Consider the following 26,193-nt stretch of genomic DNA (forward strand, 5'->3'; position numbering starts at 1 on the left):
AACTTCATTCCCTGCCCACCTATCCTTGGGCTGACTCAAAGGAGCCACATTATCATGAACAGGTGCCTGAAACAATGGTGCTCCATAAGTGTTCATTCCAGCACTCGCATCAATTGTTTTCCCTGTCGTATCTGCATTTTGTACGTATGGCTGCGAAAAACCAGCCATACCAAATTGTGTTCCAAGCACTCGAAACTGGCCATAGGCACCCTGAAAACCTGGTTGGACACCCATGTTCGCGTACATAGAGTTACCCATGCCTGTTTGCATTGTCCCGAACACATTCCCTGGCATATAACCTGTGGAAGGTCCAACCATAGCTTGAAACATTGAACCACCTCCAAAATAACCAGGATAAGTAATAGGTAATGGAAGGGTCTTACGCATAGCGTGTTCATTACTCCCTTGACCATTCACAAACGTTCCTGTCCAGCTAAAGCAAGTTGCTTTGGATCATTGGACACCGCTAGTTGCTCAACCACATGGGCTTTCCTTCGAGCATCATGAGTCCTCTGCACATTGGAAATCTCCTTTTCCTGGAACGGCTCAGTCATGCCCTGTGTAGGAGGCCGAAAACCCTGTGTCGGAGCCTGTAAGAACTCCTGCATCCTTGGGTTGTTAGCCAACTGCTGAAACATGTCCATGTAGCAACGCAGTTGAGTTCTAAACAACCTGTCCTCTTTTTGAAGAGTTGAAGGAATTTTCTCTGAGCCATGTCAGGAAGATCCCTCTTCAGGTACTTGGTCTCTCTTCTCTGCCATATCGACAAGCTCTGTGTTGCTTTCACCCACAACAATCCACGTTGCACTTTTTGAAGAAAAAGTGACTATCCCGTCGATGGAACCATATAACCGGCATGTACAACGTAGAGGGCGGTACTACTTCAATTACCTGTTAACTTTACACAGAGCACTGAGAAGGGAAGAGAACACAATTGCGTCCAACGACTAGAATGTCACGGCGCACACGAGACCGACACCCTGTAGGCCCCAAAGACTGGCGCCCCGTTCGGTATTTCTTTATTCAAATTAAGGTAGACGATCCGACCACTTAGCACAAGCTTTCACAAAGCTGTCCAAACCTGGCGAGGGCTGAAAACGCAGGTTTTCGACCTGATTTTGGCAACATAACGGCGCAAAAACCCCTGTAGGTCAAAAGCACCTGTCTAGGACAGATTCCATCGCTATCTGGAAGCTTTCTGGTGAGCTGTCACAAGAATTCAACGGGCTGTAATTCCCTGCTTTTCACTTCCGGGTGCACAAAAGCCTGTACACGCATCCCAAGGCTCTCACGAGGCTCCCCCGGTGTTCCCTTGCAGTTTAGGTGCGAAACCCTAAACCTGCAGAAAAACACAGCAGGCTGTAATTCGCTGTTTCCGATCGTTTTTAGCAGAGCAAACACACCTACGTGTGTCCCAAGGGCTCCCGCACACAATGGGACAGTTCCCCTGTGAATTGGACGAGTTTTAACGCGAGAAAACTCTCCGAACTCGCAATCTTTCACGATGGAACTGTGCGTACCTGTGGGGGATTAGCAATTAGCTAATCCGGTTCCTGTTCAAAAGGCGCTTGCCTTAGCAAACGCGCATAAACCCCCAAAACTGTACATGTTCATCTGAGTAGCCCAACTAATGGGGCATTACCATATGTGCCAAATGGGGGAGAGAGATGCACGAGAGCAAGTCATCGCGCTACATGAGACAGAGGAGAAGGCAAGCTTTCCATTAAAGCTGTAGATCTGCACCCACTACTCACACACACACTGTAGGTCACTTGCATGAGCAAAAATCAGCCCCAGCCTCAAATGGGCGCCCCCTCCAGCTGAGGTGTCCTGCAAATGGCTCTACAATTGCCAAGCGTCCAGTTTGCCCCTTTGAGTTAATTCCCTAGCTCCCACTCACTTATAAAGTTGTAAGTGACTTTCCGAGTGGCCCAGATTTCATTTGGCGGGCACAGGCTTCCCTACTCATCAGAATTCAGTGCTAACTGGCCCGACCAGTTCCCGACTGACCGACCCAGACTCCCGATGTGAGAAACCTATTCGGCCGCAGTCGTTTCACACTGGCCATGCAATGTCCACATGCACCTTTTCAAGGGCCCCGGGGAAACGAGTAAAAATAAAAATATATAAAAATATATAGTACTTATTTATTGAACGCAACAGGAAAAATACACCTCCTGGTGACACCGGGAGCCGAAACCATGACTACTGCTGACAACCCTAAATCTGCAAATCCTAAAATCTGCCAGAAACACTAAAAACAGCAAAGACCCTAACCCTAACCCTATCCCTAAAAGTGCAGCAACGCTGATTTCCCAGCTAATGACGTGGCAAGATTTTCGTAAAATGCGGCGGAATTTCGAGCTGAATTTGTGGTAGCTTTTTCAGTAGCTTTTGGCGGCAGTTGCTTTATTTTTCTACGCAATTGCCATGAGAGAGAGAGAGAGAGAGAGAGAGAGAGAGAGAGAGAGAGAGAGAGTTCCATTGCTTTATTTTACTAAAGCCCTAGAGTGGGCTTGTGAGAAAAACAGAGTTTTCTTTTGATTGGAAGCTTTTGGGGCTCTGCTTATGGCATCCCTTGTAAACAATAAATAAGCGGTTTGGGCTCACTCTGCAGGGCATCTCGACGCAGAATCTGAGAGTGAAACCCTAGCCGCTCTCTTGTACTTTGAAACTGATTAATACATACAGAAATACCGAAAGGAGCACCAGTCTTTGGGGCCCATATCTCTAGGCACGGAACTCCGCCGGGCCAATGCAAATCTATTGTGAACTGTGAACTGTTTTAAAGTGGTTTTTTGGTGTTGTTGTGATTGATTCTTGACTTGGAGTGTCCAAGTCTATTACAGTGGTATCAGAGCACGGCCGATTTCTCTTCTACGAGAAATCCGATCCCCAATTTCTTTTTCCCCGACACCTATGGCTTCCCGCAAGGATCAATCGACTCCATCTGCATCCAGAGATGCGAGCGGGGATCACAACGAAGATTCTGGCAAAGAGTATGGCCCGCCTCGGCCTATTCAGGCGGAGCAAAGACAGATGAAGCATCGTCAATTGATCAGCGATACAACAAAGATGATGCTCAGTTTTGTGAAGGACCCGAAATTAGTAAAATATATTAGTGAGACTTCTTTTCAGGAAGCGCACGAGCAATGGCAGAAAACCACACCACCACCTCCGAAACCCACTCTCAAGAAACCTTCTGCTCACAAGCAATATTCAGAGAAGGAATTAGAAGAGGTGGTTGATGCACGGATTGCTCAGCTTTTTGATGCGCAGAATAAAGCTAAAAAGCACGGCAAAAAGCAAAAGAAAGGCACTAACTTCCCGGGTTATTTGGATCGTCAATCGACTTTTGACAAAGCAAAGAAATAAAAGAAGCGTGTTCGATTTGAAGAAGTACCCAGTTCTTCTTCTTCTTCTTCTGACAGTTCTTCTAGCTCTTCAGATTCGAGCGAAGAAGACAGAAAAAAACAAAAAGCGAAGCAAGAAACAACGCTTCGAAAAGGGCAAGAAAAAGGCAAAGAAGTCTAAATCTCGCCCAGTGAGTGACAGTTCTACAGAGGACTCGTCTACACACAATCCAGACTCCGATGACAGAAAATTTTATGCGAACAAGAAGAATTTTTATAAAGCCAACCAGTACGACTTTCTGGAAGATAAAAGCAAGAAAGTCCGAGAGTTTAAGGAGGGTGGACAGTCCATCAAATTTGACACTTTTTCAGGATACAAAGATGCTTCAAAGGCTTTGTCTTTTATACAGCAGTTTGACATCGCTTTTGAGGGAGGACGCTACTCAAAGCACTCCAAGATTCGGAGAGCTGCCTCTTACTCTAAGGGGAATGCTCGAACTTGGTGGTCCACGCTTCTTTTAAACGAGACTGCGCCAATTAAATGGCTGAAATTTAAGAAGCTTTTTATTTCTTCTTGGTTGACGCAAGAGTATGAACGCGATATACGAGCTGCTTGGAACCATCTTCGGATGACCAAGAGAGATACAGTGGATGCTTACTGTGAGAGATTCTTGAGCTCTTTTCTACCCGCCTCTTCATTCAAGAAGATCTCGTTCAGAGAACAGATTGAGCGGTTCACCTTGGGTCTACCTACAGAGATCCGAGATCAATGCTTGAAACAGAAGTCAGCTTCTATTCAGGAGTTGATGAGTCATGCGAAGCGGGGCTTTCCCATTCAATCTGGCAGTCTGACCTACCCCATCGATGAGGTCATGACACAACAAGCCGAACAGACTTTAGCGAATGAAAGTAGAAAGAGAGAGAGCAACCTAGAAAAGAAGGATGCACGACCCAAGCTTACTCCCGAGGAGAGAGCTCGCTTCATCAGGGAAGGGAAGTGCTTTGGATGCGGGGAACATGGACATATCTCCGTGAAGTGCCCTAACAAGGCACCGAATGAACAAGATGAAGAAAGGCCACAAAGTTCTAAAGCAGCTGAGAGACGTGGCTAAAAAGGTAGATAAAAAGCAGAATTGGTACCACATGGCGTGGGACCTGAATCGAATCAAATGAATGAAAGAACAAACTTTGCCGTTTTTGGGGCAAAGTGAAGGATCGGGAAGCTCTTATGAAGGAGCCAAGGTCAGCTTCTTTTCACTTAGAATTGACGGCTCGATTTGGAACTACGCCCGACAGGCTGAGGCCACACGCGGAGGTAGTTCGTGTGGCACCCAGACGGGATGTTGCCATTACACCGAGCATTGGCAAACTTCGTTTGCAATGACAAGGGTGTTCAGGACATGCGAGTGACATCTACTTGAAATCCCTTGGTACCACAAGAGCTACACCGTGGTTGACTACCGGGCCGAAAAAGCGACTTTGACAAATGAAGGGCTCAGAGATTGTACTTGATGACCTTCAGTTTCTTTACTCATCCTTTTGGGAGAGAACTGAACAATAGATAAAGGTCGAATATGTTTTGACCTGAACAAAAGAACGCCAAGATTTTTCTCCACTCATGCCGATTGCTTTTTAGAGGGGCTGAAGATCATACAATTGATCTGAGAACTGGAAGCACACCACAGAACCGGCCACCTTACCGTGTGAGCCGAGCAGAGAATGAAGAGATTATTAACCAAGTGAAAGACCTCTTGGAAAAGGGTCTTGTCCAGCCAAGTACTTCACCATACTGCTCTCCAGTGTCGTTGGTTTAAAAGAAAGACGGATCTTGGAGAATGTGCATCGATTATAGAGCTCTCAACAAAATCACCATCAAGAACAGATTTTCGATTCCTAGGATCGATGATATACTCCACTGATTACAGGGATCCTCGTGTTTTAGCAAGATTGATCTGAAGAGTGGATATAATCAGATGAGGATCGCGCCGGGAGACGTCTACAAGACAGCTTTTCAGACGACTTTTGGGTTATTTGAGTTTTTGGTGAAGCCTTTTGGCTTAACCAATGCTCCTGCGACATTTAACCGGATGATGGACACGATTTTTCGAGAGTACAGGCTATTTGTTGGCACTTTCTTTGACGATATCATTGTTTTCTCCAAGAATGAGGCAAAACACAGAGATCATTTGTTTCAGGTCTTTCAAGCATTACGAGATCACAAGATAGTGATTAATGCAAAGAAAAGTGAATTTTTCCTACCAGAGATACACTTTTTGGGACATATTGTCTCAGCAACAGGAGTGCAAATGGATCCAGCCAAGATAGAGACTATCCGTGATTGGCCCGATTTGAAGAATGTCCATGAAGCTAGAAGCTTCTTGGGACTGTGTTCGTACTACAAGTGGTTCATTCGAAAGTTTGCAGAGGTTGCTTCCCCTTTGCATATCTTGACACAGAAAGGAGTCCCTTTCTCGTGGGGATCCACAGAGGTGACTGCCTTTCAGACATTGAAAGAGAACTTGACTACGGGACCAGTTTTGACTTTGCCGGACTTGCAGAACTCATTTGAAGTATATTGTGATGCTTGTGGTCGTAGTCTGGGTGCGGTCTTAATGCAAGAAGGCCATGTCATTGCTTACGACAACCGATTGTTCTCAAGGCCGGAGATCACAGCACAGATTTATGAGAAAGAGCTTTTGGCGGTTATCCATAATCTTACTCAGTGGCGGCATTACCTACTCGGAGCGGATTTTATTGTCTTTACAGACCATCAGAGTTTGCGCTACTTCTTGTCACAGAAGCAGCTTTCGGAAAAGCAAATGCGGTGGACGAACTTCTTGTCACAGTTTCACTTCCAGATTGTCCATGTGCAGGGATAGAAGAATGTGGTGGCAGATGCTTTGTCTCGAAAGCCGTTGGTTCTGGCTATTTCCGCGATACATCATAGGAGCTTCGAGGATATGGTCGACCAATATGCCACATACAAATTTTACAGACGTTTTCACACGGATACGGGATGGGGAGAAAGTAGCGGGATATTCCATTCGGGATGGCTACTTGATGAGAAAAACCATGTTGTGCATTACACAGCCGTTGAGGGAAAAGGTTATGACTAAATGCCACTGTCCACCTTTTTACGAGTCACCGCAGCATTGCTACCACCATGAAAGGGGTAGAGAGATACTTCTTTTGGCCAAGACTCAAAAAGGATGTGGAAGAGTTTGTGCGCAGTTGCTTAGTATGTCAGAAGGTCAAGTTTGACAGGCATAAAGCACAGGGATTGTTACAGCCTTTACCCATACCCACCCGCCCCTCGGAAAGTATTGCAATGGATTTCAATTTTTTTTATCTCCCGAGACCACACAGTGGTCACGATGATCTTACAATTACATCTTTTTTTTGAAGTTGTGCGGGGATGGTTATAGCCGAAAGCAATGCATGTGTATGTGAGTGTGTGTGAAGGTGTGGAAAAAGATGTAGTTACTTAAAGTAAATAGCAGTACCTCTGTGTGTGTGTGTGTTCTTTAGAATTATTAAAATGCATGGTTTGTTATGGAAGAACTAAAAAAAACGACTCATAGATCAGGTGTGCCACTAATGTAATGTCATACACCATTTCAAATGTATATTGGCACATTGTGTGGAAAGAAACCAAGAAAATTCTTGAAACTGAGAGCACGTTACTTATTAGAACATGTAGTCACCAAATAGCATACCTTGTGACACAAAGTCATGCCAAGTGTAAGTAAGATCATTGAAGCCAATTATAATTTGAGTTGGTTCGACCAATGGCTTGATCTACAGGATAAGCATAACAAGAAAGGGTTTTAACAGCTCTTTTCACTGGTTTCTTCAATAAAGGCTAATACACCTATTTGAATGAAAGAAAACAAGCCATAATAGTTACCTGAAGAAAATAGGTGAAAGGAAACTTACAGCCCAGAACAAGAGCCCAAAATAACACATATCTGCTCAATGGCCATAAACATCGAACACAGTATGACATGTCAAATTACTGTTGGCAAACAAAAGTATCTCCAAAGACAAATTCAAAGAAGGCATCCAAGTCAGGAAAAGCTTACTGTAAATAATCTCCTGTTTTTTCATATAGTCCACGTCCAACATAGTACTGCTCCTGCAAAATTCATGCAAATGGGTTTAACAAAAAAAGCCCACAGTTAGCAGGTGGTCAAAGTGGTGTGTGTGAATACCTGATGCATCCATTTGACAAACCGTACCACTCCCCAACGACTGCTCATTTGGGTCCATGCTCGAAATACAGGAACTCGAAGAAGGAGAGTTACAACAAGATGGAGAACCAGATATAGACCTAGAATGGCTGTATACAACTGTAACAGAGAAGAGTCTGAAAAATTTCCATTGCTCTGATTGAGAACCAGCCTGCAGAATAAAAGATTGGGAATTACCTCCAAAACCAATCGAAGCGAGAGAGATGTTATGTACCCTTGAACCAAGAAGTGCAATTTATGTGGACTCCTGTTTGGTAAAGATGCTTAAATACAAACTGTTGCCAACAATATCCAGAGGCTCAAGATGCACTAAGAGCTCGCTAAAACTATATGAGACACCACAAAACACATGATAATATCAAACGTTGTAGTACACAAGAATCTGAGTGATGGGAGGGATGCAGCTCTAAATCTAGGGGTGAGAAGCTATATGCTCAAGGAGTACAATCATGCGATGTGTGTATCTAGATAGCTCCATCCGATATCAAAATGAGCGTGTAGAATGCATCATGTCAGGCATGGGTGGGTCTGTGTCACAAACTGCTGGCGTGTCAAGCCATTGAAGACCCAAAGGGCTAGGACTCCCTAGCCCTAACTTTAGCCTGGTAAATAATGGCCGAGGGGCCTAAATCCTAGCAGAAGCACAAGAAGAAGAAGTCACCACCAACTTACAAAGCCTCGCCAGGTGGCCAATGGGTTAGGATTAAAAAACCTAACCCCCAACAACTTAAGGGACCCCCGTCTGACGGGGCCTAAGAGTCAAACACACACACACACACAATCTAACTTATGTAAAAGATGATGACATGGCTTGCAGTACGAATTTCCGCGATCCTTGATGACGTGACAAGCTGTATGGATGCCTCTGCAAAGTGCGTTGACAGGTGCTAACATGGCACTTTGTATGGACAGCCCGTGGGGCGCTAGCTTTTGGAGATCAGATGCTTTTAGACTCTAAGCTTTTCATGTAACTACTTTCGGATGGCCTAGAGCCTTTATATACGAACCAAGAGCTCACTCTCTGGCATCCTTTTCGCAGGAGATACGGAGCAACGCGGCAAGTGTTGTACCATGTTGAAGCAATATAAAGAAATACCGAAAGCGGTGCCACAATTTGGGGCCAGTGCTCTCTGGGGGTGGAACTACGCCACTCCATGTCTCGTGTGAAGTGTCTCTCTTTCAGTTCGGTTGTTTCGAAGCACCTAAAATCTGTTTAGTCTGTTCTTTTCCGTTGGCACGTGGTACTATCCTGTTATAGTGGTGTCAGAGCTCCAATCGTGTGGTTTTCTGGAAGCATACCAGTCCTTAAAAGAATAGACCGAGCAAGATGGCGTTTCTAGATTCCACAGAGTACGTGCAGTTTCTTCTCGACGAGCTCCGTGACATACTTTCGCAGCATCCTCAACAGAATCTTCCGATGCTGCAAAGTTTTCAACAATTCCTAAATTACATGTTGACCCCTAGCATGCCCCAGGTGGTACCACCTCCTCTGGCACCAAAAAGTACAAGAGCTTCTAACCAACAACCTACTCAGCCTTCTATTCCAATTGGGCGAGTTTTTAGGAACATGGTACAACAGTATGACGTTGATCCTAAGCAACCGCCTCTGCCACCGCTATTGCCATCACCTCCCCCACCACCACCTCCTCCTAGGTATAATGGTTGGAGCCCTCATGGACATCCCTACTATCCACATCCGGGGTTTGCACCAAACCAACCTAAAGATTTTAAGGATGGTGGAACCACAGTAAAAAATTTTACTTTTTTGGAGCGAAAGATAGAAAGAAAGCCTTGCAATTCCTACAACACTTATGCACTAGAAAACTACACCAAACAATCAAAGATCTCTGGAGATGCAGGATTTCTAAAACATAATGCTATGCAATGGTGGAGTTCAATCGCTACCCAATCGAATGCTCCAGGACTTGGCAAGCTTTCTTTTGCACGAAGTTAAATGACCTCTGCTATGTCCCATTCACAAGAGAGGGGATCCTCGGGATGGGTGTCCGGTGTCCCGACGGACGCAGTGTGAACACGGCCACTATTATAAAAGGGAGACAAAGGCCTCATTTGTAGTTATTGATGTTACCAGATGGTTATATTTTTGCAATTGCTCTCTCTATCTATATATATAGATATATCTTTTTCTTCTTCTTTTGTTGTTGCTTTCCCCCAATTTTCTTGGATTAAGCTTGGACCATTGCATGGCCAGAGAAGACGGCCATTGGGACATTGGACTAATGGTTTGTCTGAGCCTTAGAATTGGCATTGAAGAATAGAATGACAGAGGATCGGGACTATGTGCTTGGCCACTGGAAAAGGTGCACGATAGAGTGTCTGGCCGGAAATGAATGTGCACTCCTGTGAGTGGACACTGATTGGAAGTCACTGTATCTGAGCCACATTGCATTTTTAGATGCGGTCACAGTGTTGAAAGATGGTCGGAAGACCCGAGGGAATGCAATGGAAGTGATCTCTGAAATTTAGGGAGTTACTATTTTTAGACCTTGAAAACATGTTCGCGTCATTAATTCCGAATGACGAGAGAAACATTTTATTACTCTGCCGCTAAGTCAACTAAGCAACCGGTTGAGATATTTTTGGGTCGTAAGGTACAAAGCGGGAAAACCATGCATGAGTGCCACTTGGCACATTTTTTGGGTACTTTCCAGCTTGAGAGAGAGAGAGGGCGTTGAAATTGAACGCTCAGCTGCATTTCAGCCACATGGTGGATTTTCAGGTGCACGAGCAGTGTGGTGTGCTTCCCTCTTCCGTGCTTTATGTACGGAGGTGATCCGTTCCCTCTGGTCTCTCTCTCTCCCACATAAATACGTACCATAATGCCCCACAAGAGGGCTTTCGCAGCTGAACATGTACAGTTGTGTGGGTTTTATGCTCGATTGCTAAGGCAAGAGCCTCTTGAACAGGTACCTCAGGTAGCTAACTGCAACCCCCAAACAAGTATAGGAATTCTCCCCACTGTTTTATGCTGATTTCTCGCATTTCAGGCTGTGGAATTGCGAGGAACCTGTGCATGGGAAATAGTGAGAGGATCGTGTAGAAGCCCTCATAGACAGGTACAAGTCCGAAATTAGGGCAAAACAAGCTGCAATACAAAAATTGAAGGGCTTAGGTTTTGGTGCTATTTGCTCATACAGGTGCCCTAGAGCTTGAGCAAAAGTCCCGAGTGTACCACAGAGTTTAGGCAGCAGGTACAGGGCAAAACAGAGAATTAAAGCTTGCTGTAATTTTCTGACAGGTTTTGGAAAGCGTGCCAAACGGCGCAACAAACTGTCCTTACAATGGCATATTGGGTTGTCCATGCCAAGGGAGGGTGTACAGGGCAGCCACATCACCAGTTTGTGACACAAAGGGGGGCCCGGATCTTAACCGTGGCCAACCTGCAGATCCCAAGAGGCCTAAATCCTAGCAAAAGCAGAAGAAGCCCTCACTAACTTACAGAACTCTAGTTGAGGGGCAAAACTTTAAATAAAGCACATCGCACACTCACACCACACAAATTGCATAAAGCTAATGACGTGGCTTGCTGTACAAAATCCACGAATTGCGCTAGCAACCGATGGCATGGCAGCAACGTACGAACAACCCTCTAGGCACTTGCTTTTGGACCAGATGCTTTTAGACTTGCTGCTTTCATGTAACTGCTTTTATACAAGCCAAATGCCTTTAAATACGTGTTGTGGGCTCTCTCTTGGGATAGTTTCCTACGACGTTAAAATTCTCTTCTGCTTCTTCTTCTCTCTGGTATGCTACCTGCAAGAGATCAAGAGCACAGCCATAGAGTTGTAACTTGTTGAAGCAATATAAAGAAATACCAAAAGGGGCGCCATTGTTTGGGGCCATTGCCGTTTAAGAGTGGAACTCCACCACTCCGTGTCGTGTGGATTTTCTCTATCTGTTCAATTGTTTGAAGTGCTAAACGTCTGTCTCGACCTGTTGTTTCAATTGGCACATGGTGTATAGGGTTGTTCATTACCCATTGCAAATGGGCTCTCAAGAAGTGAGTGAAGATCTGATTTTGCTACATCTTTCTTGTCTTTGCCGGTAAGCTTCCCAAGATTTTTCTATTCTTTGAATCTCCAATTTTAAGACTGGTGTGAAGTTCAAATGTTCATTTTTTAATGAAAAAATTTAGTATCTTTAAAGCTCACCTTAAGTTTAATGTACATCTTGAGGAAATGAAACGATGATTTGCAACAAATGGTGGTAGATGAAAGGTGGTTACATTAGCCAGAGTCTTACCATTCCTACCATTGTGGCAACCCTTGATGATGTGATTAGCAAGCTACTAAATAACCGATACCAAGCAACAAAACATCAACTTATAGAAAAAAGCTTACCAAGCATAATGTTGGCCAAAACCCTATTTCCTTAAAAACCTCATGACCTTCCTTGAAAGGCTCAATAATGCTTCTCCTGACCATAATCCTTATATCTATCTCATTCTTGTTGAATAGTTTAAAGGTAGTCTTAAGGATATCCAACAATCTCCACGAAGTGACTCTTTGCTCTTTCTCAAAGCCAACTCAGAAATGCTAAGAAGAGCGCCTGAGATTGTGCAACTGTTTTCTTCTGCTTCCGGCTCAATGTGCAGTATTGAGAAATCAAGAGATTTCTCTCTCAGAAAGCGACTTGCTCGACCCAACGGGTAGAAGTAATAGGTAGGGCACCCAATGGAATCGTGTCAAAAGAATGTTAGATCAGCAAGAGCTACTTACATGGTTTATCCTTTTTGAATTTTCTGGAATTTTTCCTCTAAGTAACCTGCATTTATCTTTTTATCCTTTTGTCCTGGGCTTTGTGCCTCAAAGTGTTAGACCTAAAAAAGAGTGAGTGCCACCTAGCCATGGAATTTGGCCACAGGTGTGTCAAGTGACCTCCTCTAATTTTTTTTGCAGTTTGTCTCAGAGCGGAGCCTTTTAGCTAACCATTTTCCTTAAGACCATTAACCGTCCTATTAGACAATGTGAAGCCTTGAACATTAGTCCTACCCTGAAAATTAAGCACAGAAGTCTTTTACCAAGTTTAGTCTGTGTATAAAGTTCACGGCTTGCAAGCAATACAAAGCTTGACATTTAAACAAAGAACTTACAGGTACAAAAACGTAAGAGCTCCCGACAATGCTCCAAACCAAAAAAATCTTATAAATATCCTTGCAACAGCATTGCCCTGTGCATTCCTGTAGGCTCCAATCATGAGGAAAATATCTAGAATAGCTGGCAGAAAAACAGAGTTCAATATATTAGCACTGGATTCTAACTCATTCATCGATAATCATTAGAACTTTCAGTTCGGACTAAATTGAAAGGTACGATAATCACTCACTTTAAAAACAACACTTAAATTCTTTAATTTCCGCCATATTATTTGTGGTGAAGGATTACAGATCTTAAATTCTCATATTCTCACAATTATTCACCAATTCGCCAATAATCAAAAACTATATAACTAAGGCTAAGATCAAATCATATTCTTTCAACGTACACTGAATGAACTTCATCACTACAAATGTAGGGCCAAGACTAAGCAATCCCTTCACTGTAGTCAAGCTGGCGAAATTGCTCGCAAATGCAATCACTGTCAACCCCTACATGATACAAAAAAGGTCATCTACACAATCTTATCCCGTCCAATTCTCTTGTAACAATTGGAATCAGAAACATGGCTTTCAACCTGAAAAGCTAACACTAGGAACATCCAAAGTCGATGAAAACTGTGATAAATGTGAAAGAAGGTACGGTGCTCTACAAAGGAGCTTTTCCCAATCCTTCGTCTCATTGGCGAGGGCTTGCCAGCCTGTACATGAATAAGCACATCATCCCTCAGAAGTTTGAGAAGTATGAACCCTGATATTCAACTGTCAAACTAGATATTCTCAAATCATTTGTAAATGATGAACTTATGAGAGCTAAATCATCTGTGATTCATATGCTTATGAAAGTTGAAGCATCTGAGATTGATATGCTTATGAGAGCTTATATAATAAGATGTTATGACTGTGTAAGGTTCAAGCCTCAAGACTATGCACTAGTTCAACATGACAATAATATACAATTGACCCTGAAAATTCAAATGCATATGCACCAAAATCTTACTTCAGTATAAATCTTGCTTTTAGAGAAAAATGGTGAGTCGAGATTTAAAGGCCACCCAAGCTCAAAGCAAGTTGAGGACCTGCCAAAACCATGTCAAGAGAGAACTAGCCTAAGCAAGGCCCTTCTCAACTTCAACCAAAACAACGCCAACAAACAAAAAATAAACATCAAATTTTAAGCGTCTTTGCTACACAAAAGCAACTGAATCATACCAAAAGAACTCATTGAAATCGTCGTAGTTGCGCCACTTGGAATGAGGAAGTCTTTTGCCTCCATAGCCACCAACCTTGGCAGCTTCCTGCAAAAAAAATTCAATAATAGCTGATGAAACAAATACTATGAGATTTACACCTACTATGAAACACTGCCTCCAGTAATAGCTCCTTGTCTAAAAGGTAGTCCCAAGGACAGAAGCATTTAAAACAGCATCTTAATCCCCTAAGACACTTCCAATAATCCTTTTAACTGATTGGAAATATTACCTCTCTAGTTTGGAGTGGCCTACCATGATGCAAATCATGTTGCAACTAGGTTTAGCCCCTTCATGTTTATGTCAGGTTTTCTACCTTGATCACCAGTTATGATGGGGTTGTTTACTTATGAGAAATGGTAGCAAGTCGAGGACTTAATCTTTGCTAAAAAGTTAGGTAAGCACGTTGCTCCCATGGAAAGTTGAGAAGAGCATGTTCTAGTACCTTCAAAAATCTTTAACGTGGTCATTCATTTAGACACCTCTTCAAGATGCTTTTCTTGGTTTCATTAAACCTCCTAATAAATCGTATATCGGTTGAATGAATAGCTAGATCCACAAGGAATGCCACTGTGGAAAACATTAGTGTTCTTACAAAGATCTCATCACTTTTGTTTTTGAGGATAGAAACGCTTCTCGAAGCGGAGAGTAATGTCGTGCCTAAGGTAGGACTGAGTAGGCCAAGGGCCATGACACCATGCGGTACAGAGGCCTATATTTAGCACGGCCAAGGGCCTATATATGGCACAATTGGGTGGAAAAGAGCATGTGTTAGTTTCCCATATCTTACAAGAGAACTTTTGCATGATCCTAACAACAATGTGGGCTAAATCACACCATCCAAAAATCCACATAAAGTGGGCAAGAAAACCAAGGATGAGGAAACTTTGAGCACGGTAGTTTGAAGCACTTCGGAGCACTCATCTTGAGCAAAGTTCAACATTCATTTCCGTTGCAGCTTACATTGGTATCAGAGCTTTGGCAGTGTTTCTGTATCACTCAAGGAAAGAACCACAAGAAATTTTTTGTTTGTTACGGTCGCATGTAACCCAAGTCCGCTTAGACGTGTCAATTCGTAATCGTGTTTTTGAAGAGTGACAAGTAACCCAAGAAAGAAGGGCTTGTCTGGCCTCCCCTTGATCCTTTTTTCACGCATTGAGCGGACCGTGCACTTAGCAGCCGGCCAATCGACATGAGGTGGGGAAAAGCAACCTTGGTGTGAGCGCAAGGCCACCAAGAGTGCCCGGAGGGAAGAGTAGAGCTCGGGTAAGAGAAAAGCCTTCTCTAACACAGATTGCAAGCTACAGAAAGACCACAAGAACCTCCAGAACCTCAACAACTCAAGAACCTCAAGGACCAAGAACTTCAAGAACCCAAGTTCCTCGTGGACTTGAGTACCCAAGATCTCAGCGTATGGTCATCACCCGATGCGGAATGGATACTTTGTGTGAAGATGATGAGCATGTGTCACTAAGAGGTGTATTTTTCCTGTTGCCTTCCGTAAATAAGTAATATATATTTTTATTTATTTTTATTTTTACTTGTTTTCCCCAGAACCCTTGAAAAGGTGGACATTGCATGGCCAGTGTGAAACGGCTACAGTCGAATAGGTTTCTCACATCGGGAGTCTGGGTCGGTCGGTCTAGAACTACGGTCTAGGACTGGTCGGGCCAGCTAGCACTGAATTCTGATGAGTATGGAAGCCTGTGTGCGCCAAATGAAGTCTGGGCCACTCGGAAAGTCACTTACAACTTTATAGGTCAATGGGAACTGGGGAATTAACTCAAAAGGGGCAAACTGGACACTTAGCAGAAGGAGGGTAGTTTGCAGGACACCTCAGCAAGAGGGGGCGTCCATTTTGAGGCTGGGCCTGATTTTTTGCTCATAGAAGTGACCTACAGTGTGTGTGTGAGTAATGGGTGCAGGTCTACAACTTTAACGGAAAGCTTGCCTTCTCCTCTGTCTCATGTAGCGCGATGACTTGCTCTCGTACATCTCTCTCTCCCCTTTGGCACATATGGTAATGTCCCACTAATTGGGCTACTTAGATGAATATGTACAGCTCTGGGGGTTTATGCGCGTTTGCCAAGGCGAGAGCCTTCTGAACAAGAACCGGATCGACTAATTGCTAATCCCCCATAGGTACGCCCAGTTCCATCGCGAAAGATTGCAAGTTTGGAGAGTTTTCTCGCGTGAAAACTCGTCCAATTCACAGGGAGAATGTACCATTGCGTGCGGGAGCCCTTGGGGCACGCGTAGGCGTGTTCGCTCCGCTAAAAACGATTCGAAACAAGGAATTACAGCCTGCTTTGTTTTTCTGCAGGTTTAGGGTTTCGCACCTAAACTGCAAGGGAACACCAGGGGAGCCTCGTGAGAGCCTTGAGATGCGTGTACAGGCTTTTGGGGTCTAGGCACCCGCCAATGAAAAACAGAGAATTACAGCCCGCTGAATTTCTGTGACAGCTCACCAGAAAGCTTCCAGATAGCAAGGGAATCCGCCCTAGACAGGTACTTTTGACCTACAAGGATTTTTGCGCCCTTATGTTGCCAAAATCAGGTCGAAAACCTACGTTTTCAGCCCTCGCCAGGTTTAGACAGCTTTGAGAAAGGTTGTACTAAGTGGTCGGATCGTCTACCTTAAATTGAATAAAGAAATACCAAAAGGGGCACCAATCTTTGGGGCCTACAAGGTGTCGATCTCGAATGCACAGTGACATTCTAGTCGCTGGACGCAATTGTGCTCTCTTTCCTTCTCATTGCTCTGTGTAAAATTAACAGGTAATTGAAATAGTATCGCCCTATAGGTTGTACAGGCCGATTATATGGTTCCATCGACAGGACAATCACTTTTTCTTCAAAAAGTGCAACGTGGATTGTTGTGAGTGAAAGCAACACAGAGCTTGTCGTTATGGTAGAGTAGAGAGACCAAGTACCTGAAGAGGGATCTTCCTCACATGGCACAGAGACAATTCCTTCAACTGTTCAAGAAGAGACAGATTGTTTAGAGCTCAACTGCGTTGCTGCATGGACATGTTTCAGCAGTTGGCTGCTACCCAAGGATGCAAGAGTTCTTACAAACTCCGACACAGGGTTTTCAAGGAATGACTGAGCCGTTGCAGGAAAAGGAGATTTCCAATGCGCAGAGGACTCACGATGCTCGAGAGAAAGCCCATGTGGTTGAGCAACTAGCGGTGTCCAATGATCCAAAGCCACTTGCTTTAGCTGGATAGGAGAGAGAGTGCAAAGGACACAAACAGAGTGGTGAACACTGTGAATGAAGGTGCATAAGACTGAGAGATAGAGAGAGAAGAATACGACACCAGAATGTTGTCAAACCCTCCTCCGAAGGCCCCACTCTCTATGGCGAGAGCAGTCTACTATTAATTGCACAAATGTCTACAATGCTTTGGACTTGCCGACAATGTCGACAACAATGAGGATGAGGACGAGACGAGGCTGAAATCTGAAAACGCTAATGGCTGAAATCTGCAAATCTTTATCAGTTGAATTCTGACTCTATGTCGATGGCGACGATGCAACGACGACGCGCTGAAAATGCAGATGCTGAAATCTGCGTTTTCCGGGCTGAAACTGCAAACTACGTTGGATATGACCGTGCGGCGAGGATCTGCTGCGGGAAGGTGAGATCTGCGAGGTTTGGGACTTCTACTGCGGTGTCTGACTGCTGAAAACTGAAAACGCTGGCTCCTCTTGTGGTTCTATCGCGAAGATCTGCAAAAACGCTAGGTCTCTGGCTGATGCAAAACGCTAGGCTGAATTGGGATCCTGCTGTGGAAATCTGCTAACACTAGGACTGATCTGCTAGTGCAAACTGCTAATGCTAGGCTGATCTGTGTTCTCTGGTGCCGAGCTGATCTGCAATGCAAAAACGCAAGGGGCTGATCTTGTCCAAAAACGCTAGGCTGGATCTGGGGTCTTGATCCAAAAAACGCTAGGTAAACTGCCGGTGAGGGGTCTTGTTGAGAAGGTGTCTGCTGAACGCGAAGTCCCTGTTGTGGAATGCTAGCGCTAGGTTTCTGTATATACTTGGCTAGTCAAATTGCCATACCCAGTTCCCAACAAAAGTCACTTAAAAATAATAAGTGAAAAATGGCTAAAGTAGGGAAAATAGGCCTATGCACTGTAAAAATGCTCCTGATGGGTTCTTATGGAAATCTGATGGTCATGTTGTGTGCAACCAGAGGATATGCATCTACTCTAAGTGTCTGGACATGCACGGTTTGCGAACAGACTCACAAAAGTGCCAGATCACTTCCTATTCTAGACTGAGTGAACTGAACTGAACTGAACCATTGTCATGAAGTAGCCTGTCCACTTACACATAGGGCTAGATGTGTCACGTGACACTTCCATTACCTAATACTTATCCTGGTTATTTTGGAGGTGGTTCAGCGTTTCAAGCTATGGCTGGACCTTCCACAGGTGGGAATGTGTTCCGGACAATGCAAATAGGCATGGGTAATCCTATGTACGCGAACATGGGTGTCCAACCAAGATTTCAAGATGCCTATAGTCAATTTAGAGTGCCTGGAACACAAGTTGGTACGGCTGATTTTTCGCAGCCATACGCCCAAAATACATATATGACAGGTAAAATAGGTGATGCGAGTGCTTGAATGGCCAATCGTGGACCACCACTTTTGCAGGCACCTGTTTATGATAATGTGGCTCCTTTGAGTCAGCCAAAGGATTACAAGGAAGGTGGATAGGGAGTGAAGTTTGAAACTTTCAAAGGAACTGAAGATCAATTGAAGGCTTTGACCTTCATACAATAGTTTGATGTAGCTTATGTTGGAGGAAACTTCACGGAATCTTCAAAGATACGCAAGGCTTCCACTTTTTTGAAAGGGAATGCGCTTCAATGGTGGACCGCATTGTTGAACCAAGGTCAAGCCCCAACAACGTGGGTCCAATTCAAACAGCTTTTTGCGTCTGCATGGCTGACAAACACTTTTGAAGTGGATGTGATGACAGAATAGCACGAGTTGAATGCTAAACAGTGTACCAATCTAGAGGAGTACAATTTTTGGGCCGCACTGTTGCCAGTCACCTCTTACAGGTTTGTGCCATTGTCAAAACAGATTGAGAAGTACTATTGCGGATTGCCCAAGAAAATCAAGGACTACTGCACAAAGACTACTGTCATAAATATGTTCCAGTTCATTGAGAATGCAAGAGTAGCCAGCAATCTGTCGAAGGGAGATTCCGTTGGATTTAATAGCCACAAGAAAGGGTCCCAAGGCAAACAGTTTTCAACCAAGGGCAATGTTGCAGCAAAGCCTTCTGAGCCTCCCATAAAGAAGCCCTCCAATGAAGAAGCTGATACGTCCAAGAAGCAGTCTAAATCTCCTTCGGGACGAGGACAAGGACAAAAAGGCATTTTTCTGGCAAAACCTTTGAAGAAAGAAAAGCTCTTAGAGAGGCCAAGAAATGCTACATTTGTGAACCGGAAGGACATTTTGCAAATGAATGCCCACAGAAGAACTCACAGGATAAGGATGACAAGTCAAACCATAAAGGGAACAAGCCAAAGCCGAGTGCACGACTTGTCCCAAATTTGGTTGGTGACCAGCCAAACATAGATGCCACGGAACTGTGCAGAGCTTGGGGCGAAGTTAGAGACCAGACAGTGTTGGTTTTCTTTGATCCAAGAGCCTGTGCAAATTTCATATCACCAGAATTGGCATCAAAGTTGGGCATTCATGCAGAGGAGATGGGTAGGGGAAGCAGGTTTGGCATGCCCAGGTCATTCAGAGCCTGTTACTCCCATTTTGCAGAAGCTTCGTCTGCACATTCAAAGCTATGTGGATGCGGAAGAATTTCATATTATGCCACTTGAGGGCTGTGATGTGTTACTGGGTATCCCATGGTGTTACAGGTTCATGCCTACCTCAGATAAAGACATGTCAACTTTTTTGAGTGGTTTCAGTGATTGTTTTTTCGGACTCTTTGCCAAGGGAGTTACCTCCTGAGAGACCTGAGGATCATACCATAGATCTTGTGCCAGGTTCTAGTCCACCGAATAGACCACCATACAGGGTTAGTGCAGCCTAGCAGAAAGAGATTATGAGTCAGGTCAACGAGCTTTTAGAGAAGGGGCTGATTCATCCCAGTTCATCTCCTTTTTGTTTGCCTGTACTCCTAGTGCAGAAGAAGGGTGGTTCATGGCGCATGTGCATTGACTATCGCGCCTTGAATAAGAATACCATCAAGAAGAGGTTCCCCATACCGAGGATAGATGACATTCTTGATCGGCTTGAGGGAGCGTCATTGTGTACAAGGATAGACCTAGAGAGTGGGTACCATCAGATACGCATTAGGCCAGCAGATGTCCATAAGACTGCGTTCAGGACAACATTTGGTCTCTATAAGTTTCTTGTCATGCCATTTGGTCTCACAAATGCTCCAGCCACGTTTAATAGAATGATGGATAAAATTTTCAGACCACATAGAACTTCGTGGGTACCTTCTTTGATGACGTGATTGTCTATTCAAAGTCTGAAGAGGAGCATAGGGATCACTTAACTGCAGTTTTCAATGAGTTACGTAAGAACAGGCTACTCATTAATGCGAAGAAGAGTGAATTCTTTTTGCAAGAGATTTACTTCCTTGGGCATATTGTTTCAAAGGATGAGGTACGCATGGATCCCGCCAAAGTGGAAGCAATCAAGTCATGGACAGACTTGAAGTCCGTACATGACATTTTGAAGCTTTCTAAGCTTATGTTCCTACTACAGGAGGTTCATCCGAAATTTTGTTGAGATTGCTTCTCCACTCCATGCACTGCAAGGAAAAGGAGTTACTATCAGGTGGACAACCAAGGAAATTTTAGCCTTCAGACAATTAAAAGAGAAGCTGACTTCAGCTCTGGTAATCATTTTGCCAAATCTTCGAAACCTTTTGTGGTTCAATGTGATGGGTGTGGCCATAGTCTTGGTGCAGTTCTAATGTAGAATGGCGGCGGCCCAGTGTAACCGCGAAACGTTTCAAGGTTGAAACATTTCACCCTGAAAAGCGACGTTTCACGACAAAACATTTCAGTCCAAAATGAGAGCACAGTGAAACGTGAGACCGAAGCGTGCGTTTAGCGACTTTGAAACTAAAACTATGGTAACTTATTGTTAGTGAAACGGCTTGTGTTTCACTTGGTGAGTGAAACGTTTCAACGCCCGAAACGTTTCACCTGTCCCGACTTGTCGAAACGCGTTTCATGGTGACACTGGAATGGCCAAGTAGTCGCATAGGAGAGCAGAATTCTTTTGAAGACTGAAAGCAACTTGCAAGTCTATGAGAAAGAATTGTTGGCAGTAATTCATGCTCTCACTAGTTGGAAACACTATCTGCTAGGGGCTGATTTTGTTGTCCAAACGGATCATGAAACCTTGCGATATTTTCTCACACAGACGAAGTTGTCTGAGAAGCACATGCGATGGGCGAAAATCTTGTCAATGTTCCATTTTCAGATTGTGCATGTGCAAGGGAAAATGAACGTGGTGGCTGATGCGTTGTCACGAAAGCCCCAAATTTCAGCAGTGTCAATTATGTATCATTGTGAACTATATGAAATGAAAACACAATATGCTGAAGATTCAGATTTTGCAAGGATCTATGACCAGCTTGTTGATGGGCAACATCATGAGCACTATATGCTTAAGAATGACTTTCTCATGATGCATGGAAAGTTATGCGTTACTAAGCAATTACGGCCAAAGATTTTGATGGAAAGTCATGCTCCACCTTATGCTGGGCATCGTGGAATTGATGCGATAGTGAAAAGGGGTTGAGGCATTATTCTATTGGCCAGCTTTGCGTCAAGATGTTGACACATTTGTAAGTCATGCTTAGTTTGCCAAAAAGTCAAATTTGACAGGCAAAAGCAACCGGGATTGTTGAAGCCATTGCCAATCCCTGATAGGCCATGGGAAAGCATAGCGATGGACTTTATCTTTGATCTTCCAAGGACGCAAACAGGCAATGATGGAATTTGGACTATCATTTGTAGGTTCAGTAAGCAGGACCATTTCATTCCTGTTAGGAAGAAGATAAAGCCTGAACAAATGGTCAAGATATTCATGAGCAATATCTTTAAATCTCACTGGATGCCTCAGTCAATTGTCAGTGACAGGGATCCACGTGTGACGAGTCTTTTCTGGAAGGCATTGTTTGAGAATATGGGCACTACGCTAAAATTCCCATCTTCGTTTCATCCGCAAACTGATGGAATCAGAAGAGGCAAATTCTACTATCATGGATCTGCTCAAATGTTATGTGTCAGAGCACAAGGCAACTTGGGAACACCATCTCCCATTGGTTGAATATGCGTACAATAACACTGTGCGTACATCAACAGGTAAGGCACCATTTGAGAGAGTGGAAGGAGGGAAGAAAGTCCCGCCCATTTTACAGACTAGGAACAAGATATTTGAGGCAGACAAGTATGTGCAAAATATGGATGAAACATACAAGAAGATAAAGATTGCTCTTGAGAAGACTCATGCTAAGCAAAAGAAAGTTGTTGATCGTCACCGTCGTGAACTTGTATTTTCACTTGGTGATTGGGTGCTTTTGCGCTTTGAAAAGGCCGGGTTAAGGAAAAGGAAAGGCAAGGAACATTTGTTTCCTAAGCTCAGTATGCTATATTATGGTCGTTTTCGGATTTCGGAAAAGATCAGCGATGTAGCTTACAGGTTGAAGCTACCAGAAGGCTAGAAAATACATAATGCTTTTCATGTCAGTCTTCTAAGACCCTTTGTTGGTGATGTGCCCGAGAATATGCTTGATGAGGAACAACCCAAAGTGGAAGAATTGGATGAGATCCTTCTTCCTGAACAGATATTGGCACATGAGGGAAGGAAGGTTAGAGGAAAGGTTGCAAGACGCTACTTGGTGAAGTTCAAGAACTATCCATCTTTGGATGCCAAATGGATGGAAGAGTCTGGATTGGTTGATTCGCCTCAGCTATTGCAATTATATCTTAAAGCCTTTCAAATGGAACCCACAGTGACTTGATGTAGCCTTTTTAAAGCAAGGCGAGAGCATGGTTCATGATGCTCAAGAGAGTAGTTAAGCATTTGTATCTACACTTTCCATACAGAATTTAGCTAGAGAAGTTTGTGCTTGAGAGTACACTAGAAGACTTCTATGCTTGATATATGTGTCGTAGCCAGGTTGGTGGGATTGTTTAATCGTCCAACGCATATATATCTTGGATTCCCATCATAGAGTATATGTGATATCAGGAGATACCGCATGTATTATTGGCATGCAAACGAGGTCGCTTGCAGTATTTCAAGGGTGGGGTGTGTCACCAGGAGGTGTATTTTTCCTGTTGCCTTCCATAAATAAGTACTATATATTTTTATTTTTACTTGTTTTCCTTGGAACCCTTGAAAAGGTGCAAGTGGACATTGCATGGCCAGTGCGAAACGACTGCGTTTCTCACATCGGGAGTCTGGGTCGGTCGGTCTGGGACTGGTAGGGCCAATTAGCACTAAATTCTGATGAGTATGGAAGCCTGTGTCCTGCAGGCTGCTCTCCTTCTACCAAGTGTCCAGTTTGCCCCTTTGAGTTAATTCCCTAGTTCCCACTGACTTATAAAGTTGCAAGAAACTTTTCGAGTGGCCCAGACTTCATTTGGCGCACACGCCCATTTTGAGGTTGGGGCTGATTTTTGCTCATAGAAGTGACCTACACAGTGTGTGTGTGAGTAGTGGGTGCAGGTCTACACCTTTAATGGAAAGCTTGCCTTCTCCTCTGTCTCATGTAGCGCGCGATGACTTGCTCTCGTGCATCTCTCTCTCCTTTGGCACATATGGTAATGCCCCACTAGCTGGGCTACTGAGATGAATATGTACAATTCTGGGGGTTTATGTGCATTTGCCAAGGCAAGAGCCTTCTGAACAGGAATTGGATTAGCTAATTGCTAATCCCCCACAGGTACGCACAGTTCCATCGCGAAAGATTGCAAGTTTGGAGAGTTTTCTTGCGTGAAAACTCGTCCAATTCACAGGGGGACTGTCTCATTGCGTCCGGGAGCCCTTGGACACGCGTAGCTCCGCTAAAAACAATCCGCAACAGAGAATTACAGCCTACTGTGTTTTTTTGCTGGTTTAGGGTTTTGCACCTAAACTGCAAGGGAACACCAGGGGAGCCTCGTGAGAGCCTTGGGATGCGTGTACAGGCTTTTGGGCACCCGGCAATGAAAAACAGAGAATTACAGCCCGCTGAATTTCTGTGACAGCTCACCAGAAAGCTTCCAGATAGTGAGGGAATCCGCCCTAGACAGGTACTTTTGACCTATAGGAGTTTCTGAGCCATTATGCTGCCGAAATCAAGTCGGAAACCTACGTTTCAGCCCTCGCCAAGTTTGGACAGCTTTGTGAAAGCTTGTACTAAGTGGTCAGATCGTCTACCTTAAATTGAATAAAGAAATACCGAAAGGGGCGCCAGTCTTTGGGGCCTACAGGGTGTCGGTCTCGTGTGCGCAGTGACATTCTAGTCGCTGGACACAACTGTGCTCTCTTTCCTGCTCAATGCTCTGTGTAAAATTAACACGTAATTGAAATAGTACCGGCCTGTACAATAGTACCGCCCTATACGTTGTACAGGCCGGTTATAGCATGGAGGTGGTGAAGAATTTTCCCCACCACGAGGTTTTGCCGACCCTCCCCCTTCCCCATCTACTCCACGGTTTGCACCAAATCCTATCGAGGCTTTAGTCAAGACGATGATGTACATGATGCTACAACAAGAGACGCAACGCGCCACCTTGGATCGCAAGCGTGATCAAGCGCGCTTTGCGGCCGAAGAAAGAAAGGCAGTCTTGGACCGCAAGCGCGAAGAAAGAAAGGCAACCTTGGATCGCGAGCGCGAAGAAAGCAAGGCAAACTTGGATCGCGAGCGTGAAGAAAGAAGGGTAGCCTTGGAGCGTGAGCGTGAGCGTGAGCAAGCGCGCTTAGCAGCCGAAGAAAGACGAGCGGCCTTGGAGTTAGAGCGTGAGGCGCAGAGAGATCAACGCATGCAAGAGTTGGTCCTATAGGTACTCACCTCGAAGCCCGAGCCGGTCAAAGATGTTGGTAGTTCATCAAGTAGCACAAGCAGAGATTCGGACTCCAACAACCCCGTCACTGAGAAGTTGACATTCAATAAGTATGACGGTCAAATGGATGCTACTATTATTCATTTCTAGTTGCATCAACTTAATGCTTACTTTGCGACAACTAAGAAAACAGGAAATAGCAAGGTTTTAACGGCAACCATGTACCTTGCCAGTGATGCCATTAATTGGTACCACGCATGACAAGAGGCACAGTTGACCACACACCTAGAGGAAGTCGAAGAAGGCGCGCCCCTTTCCTTCAATTGGGCCGACTTCCAAGACAAGCTCAAGGCGCGATTTATGCCACCTCAGTACCTAGCACGGTTGAAAGACGATTGGCGCGTCTCAACAAAATGGTATGCCAGTTATGTCTTTCTCTAATCGTGTTTTGCAACTCGGCGCCCAATTACGCAAATCGGATGATGAGCGCAAAGAGGCATTCCTTTACGGATTGGACGAGTATATCAAGTATGATGTCGAAGTACTCGATCCAATAGATCTCAACAAGGCGGTAGCGATTGCTCTCGCACAGGAGATAAAGCACAACAAAGGAAAGCCTAAGGAGAACAAGTCTTCTCACCATACCTCTCAGACTCCTCAGAATGCACAGAATGGTAAGAATGGTAAGAACGGTAACTCTTCTAGCCAATCTTCCTCTAATCCTTTGGAAAAGAACTCTCAAAATGAATCTAAGGATAAAGCTAAAACACCTGCTAAACCTAAGCTAACCCCTGATGAAAAAGCCCCAAAAGGAATTATAGGAGGATACATAACAAGTCATTTATGCTAAGGAAGGTCGTTGTTATCAATGTCATGTCAAAGGTCACATTAAAGCGGCTTGTCCTAAGATAGCCCCACCTAAAGAACCCAAAGCACCAACAGCTACCACAAACACTTTAATGAACCAATCTGAGCCTCCACATGTTTCTGACACACACATTGATGAGTCTCTCTTTAAATGTTACGGTCATGTGAAGGATCAGCGTTTTGTCATATTGTTTGATTAAAGCAGTATGCATGATGTGATTGGTGCCTCTTGTAGAGGGAGCCCACCTAGAGGTTAGCCAGACAACTCCTGTCGAAACGTAAGAGCACCCAAACATCC

The 26,193-nt window shown here is 44.3% G+C and overlaps 1 protein-coding gene across 2 annotated transcripts in view; it reads right to left on the reverse strand.

Annotated features, from left to right (window-relative positions):
- LOC147446904 (callose synthase 9-like) overlaps positions 1-26,193 on the reverse strand; it is a 146,392-nt gene that overhangs the window by 65,643 nt on the left and 54,556 nt on the right. For both annotated transcript variants that reach the window (XM_086522848.1, XM_086522849.1), the window contains exons 11-19: positions 13,932-14,017; positions 13,720-13,798; positions 13,298-13,420; positions 13,109-13,211; positions 12,717-12,840; positions 7,565-7,754; positions 7,436-7,488; positions 7,261-7,321; positions 7,070-7,151 (exon numbers count right to left, since the gene is read on the reverse strand). In XM_086522848.1, the coding sequence (XP_086378974.1) occupies positions 7,070-7,151; positions 7,261-7,321; positions 7,436-7,488; positions 7,565-7,754; positions 12,717-12,840; positions 13,109-13,211; positions 13,298-13,420; positions 13,720-13,798; positions 13,932-14,017 (901 nt within the window). The remainder of the gene's footprint in view (positions 1-7,069; positions 7,152-7,260; positions 7,322-7,435; positions 7,489-7,564; positions 7,755-12,716; positions 12,841-13,108; positions 13,212-13,297; positions 13,421-13,719; positions 13,799-13,931; positions 14,018-26,193) is intronic.

Source organism: Adiantum capillus-veneris, chromosome 11, assembly GCF_014529385.1.
Source record: "Adiantum capillus-veneris isolate H3 chromosome 11, ASM1452938v2, whole genome shotgun sequence".
NCBI lineage: Eukaryota > Viridiplantae > Streptophyta > Polypodiopsida > Polypodiales > Pteridaceae > Adiantum > Adiantum capillus-veneris.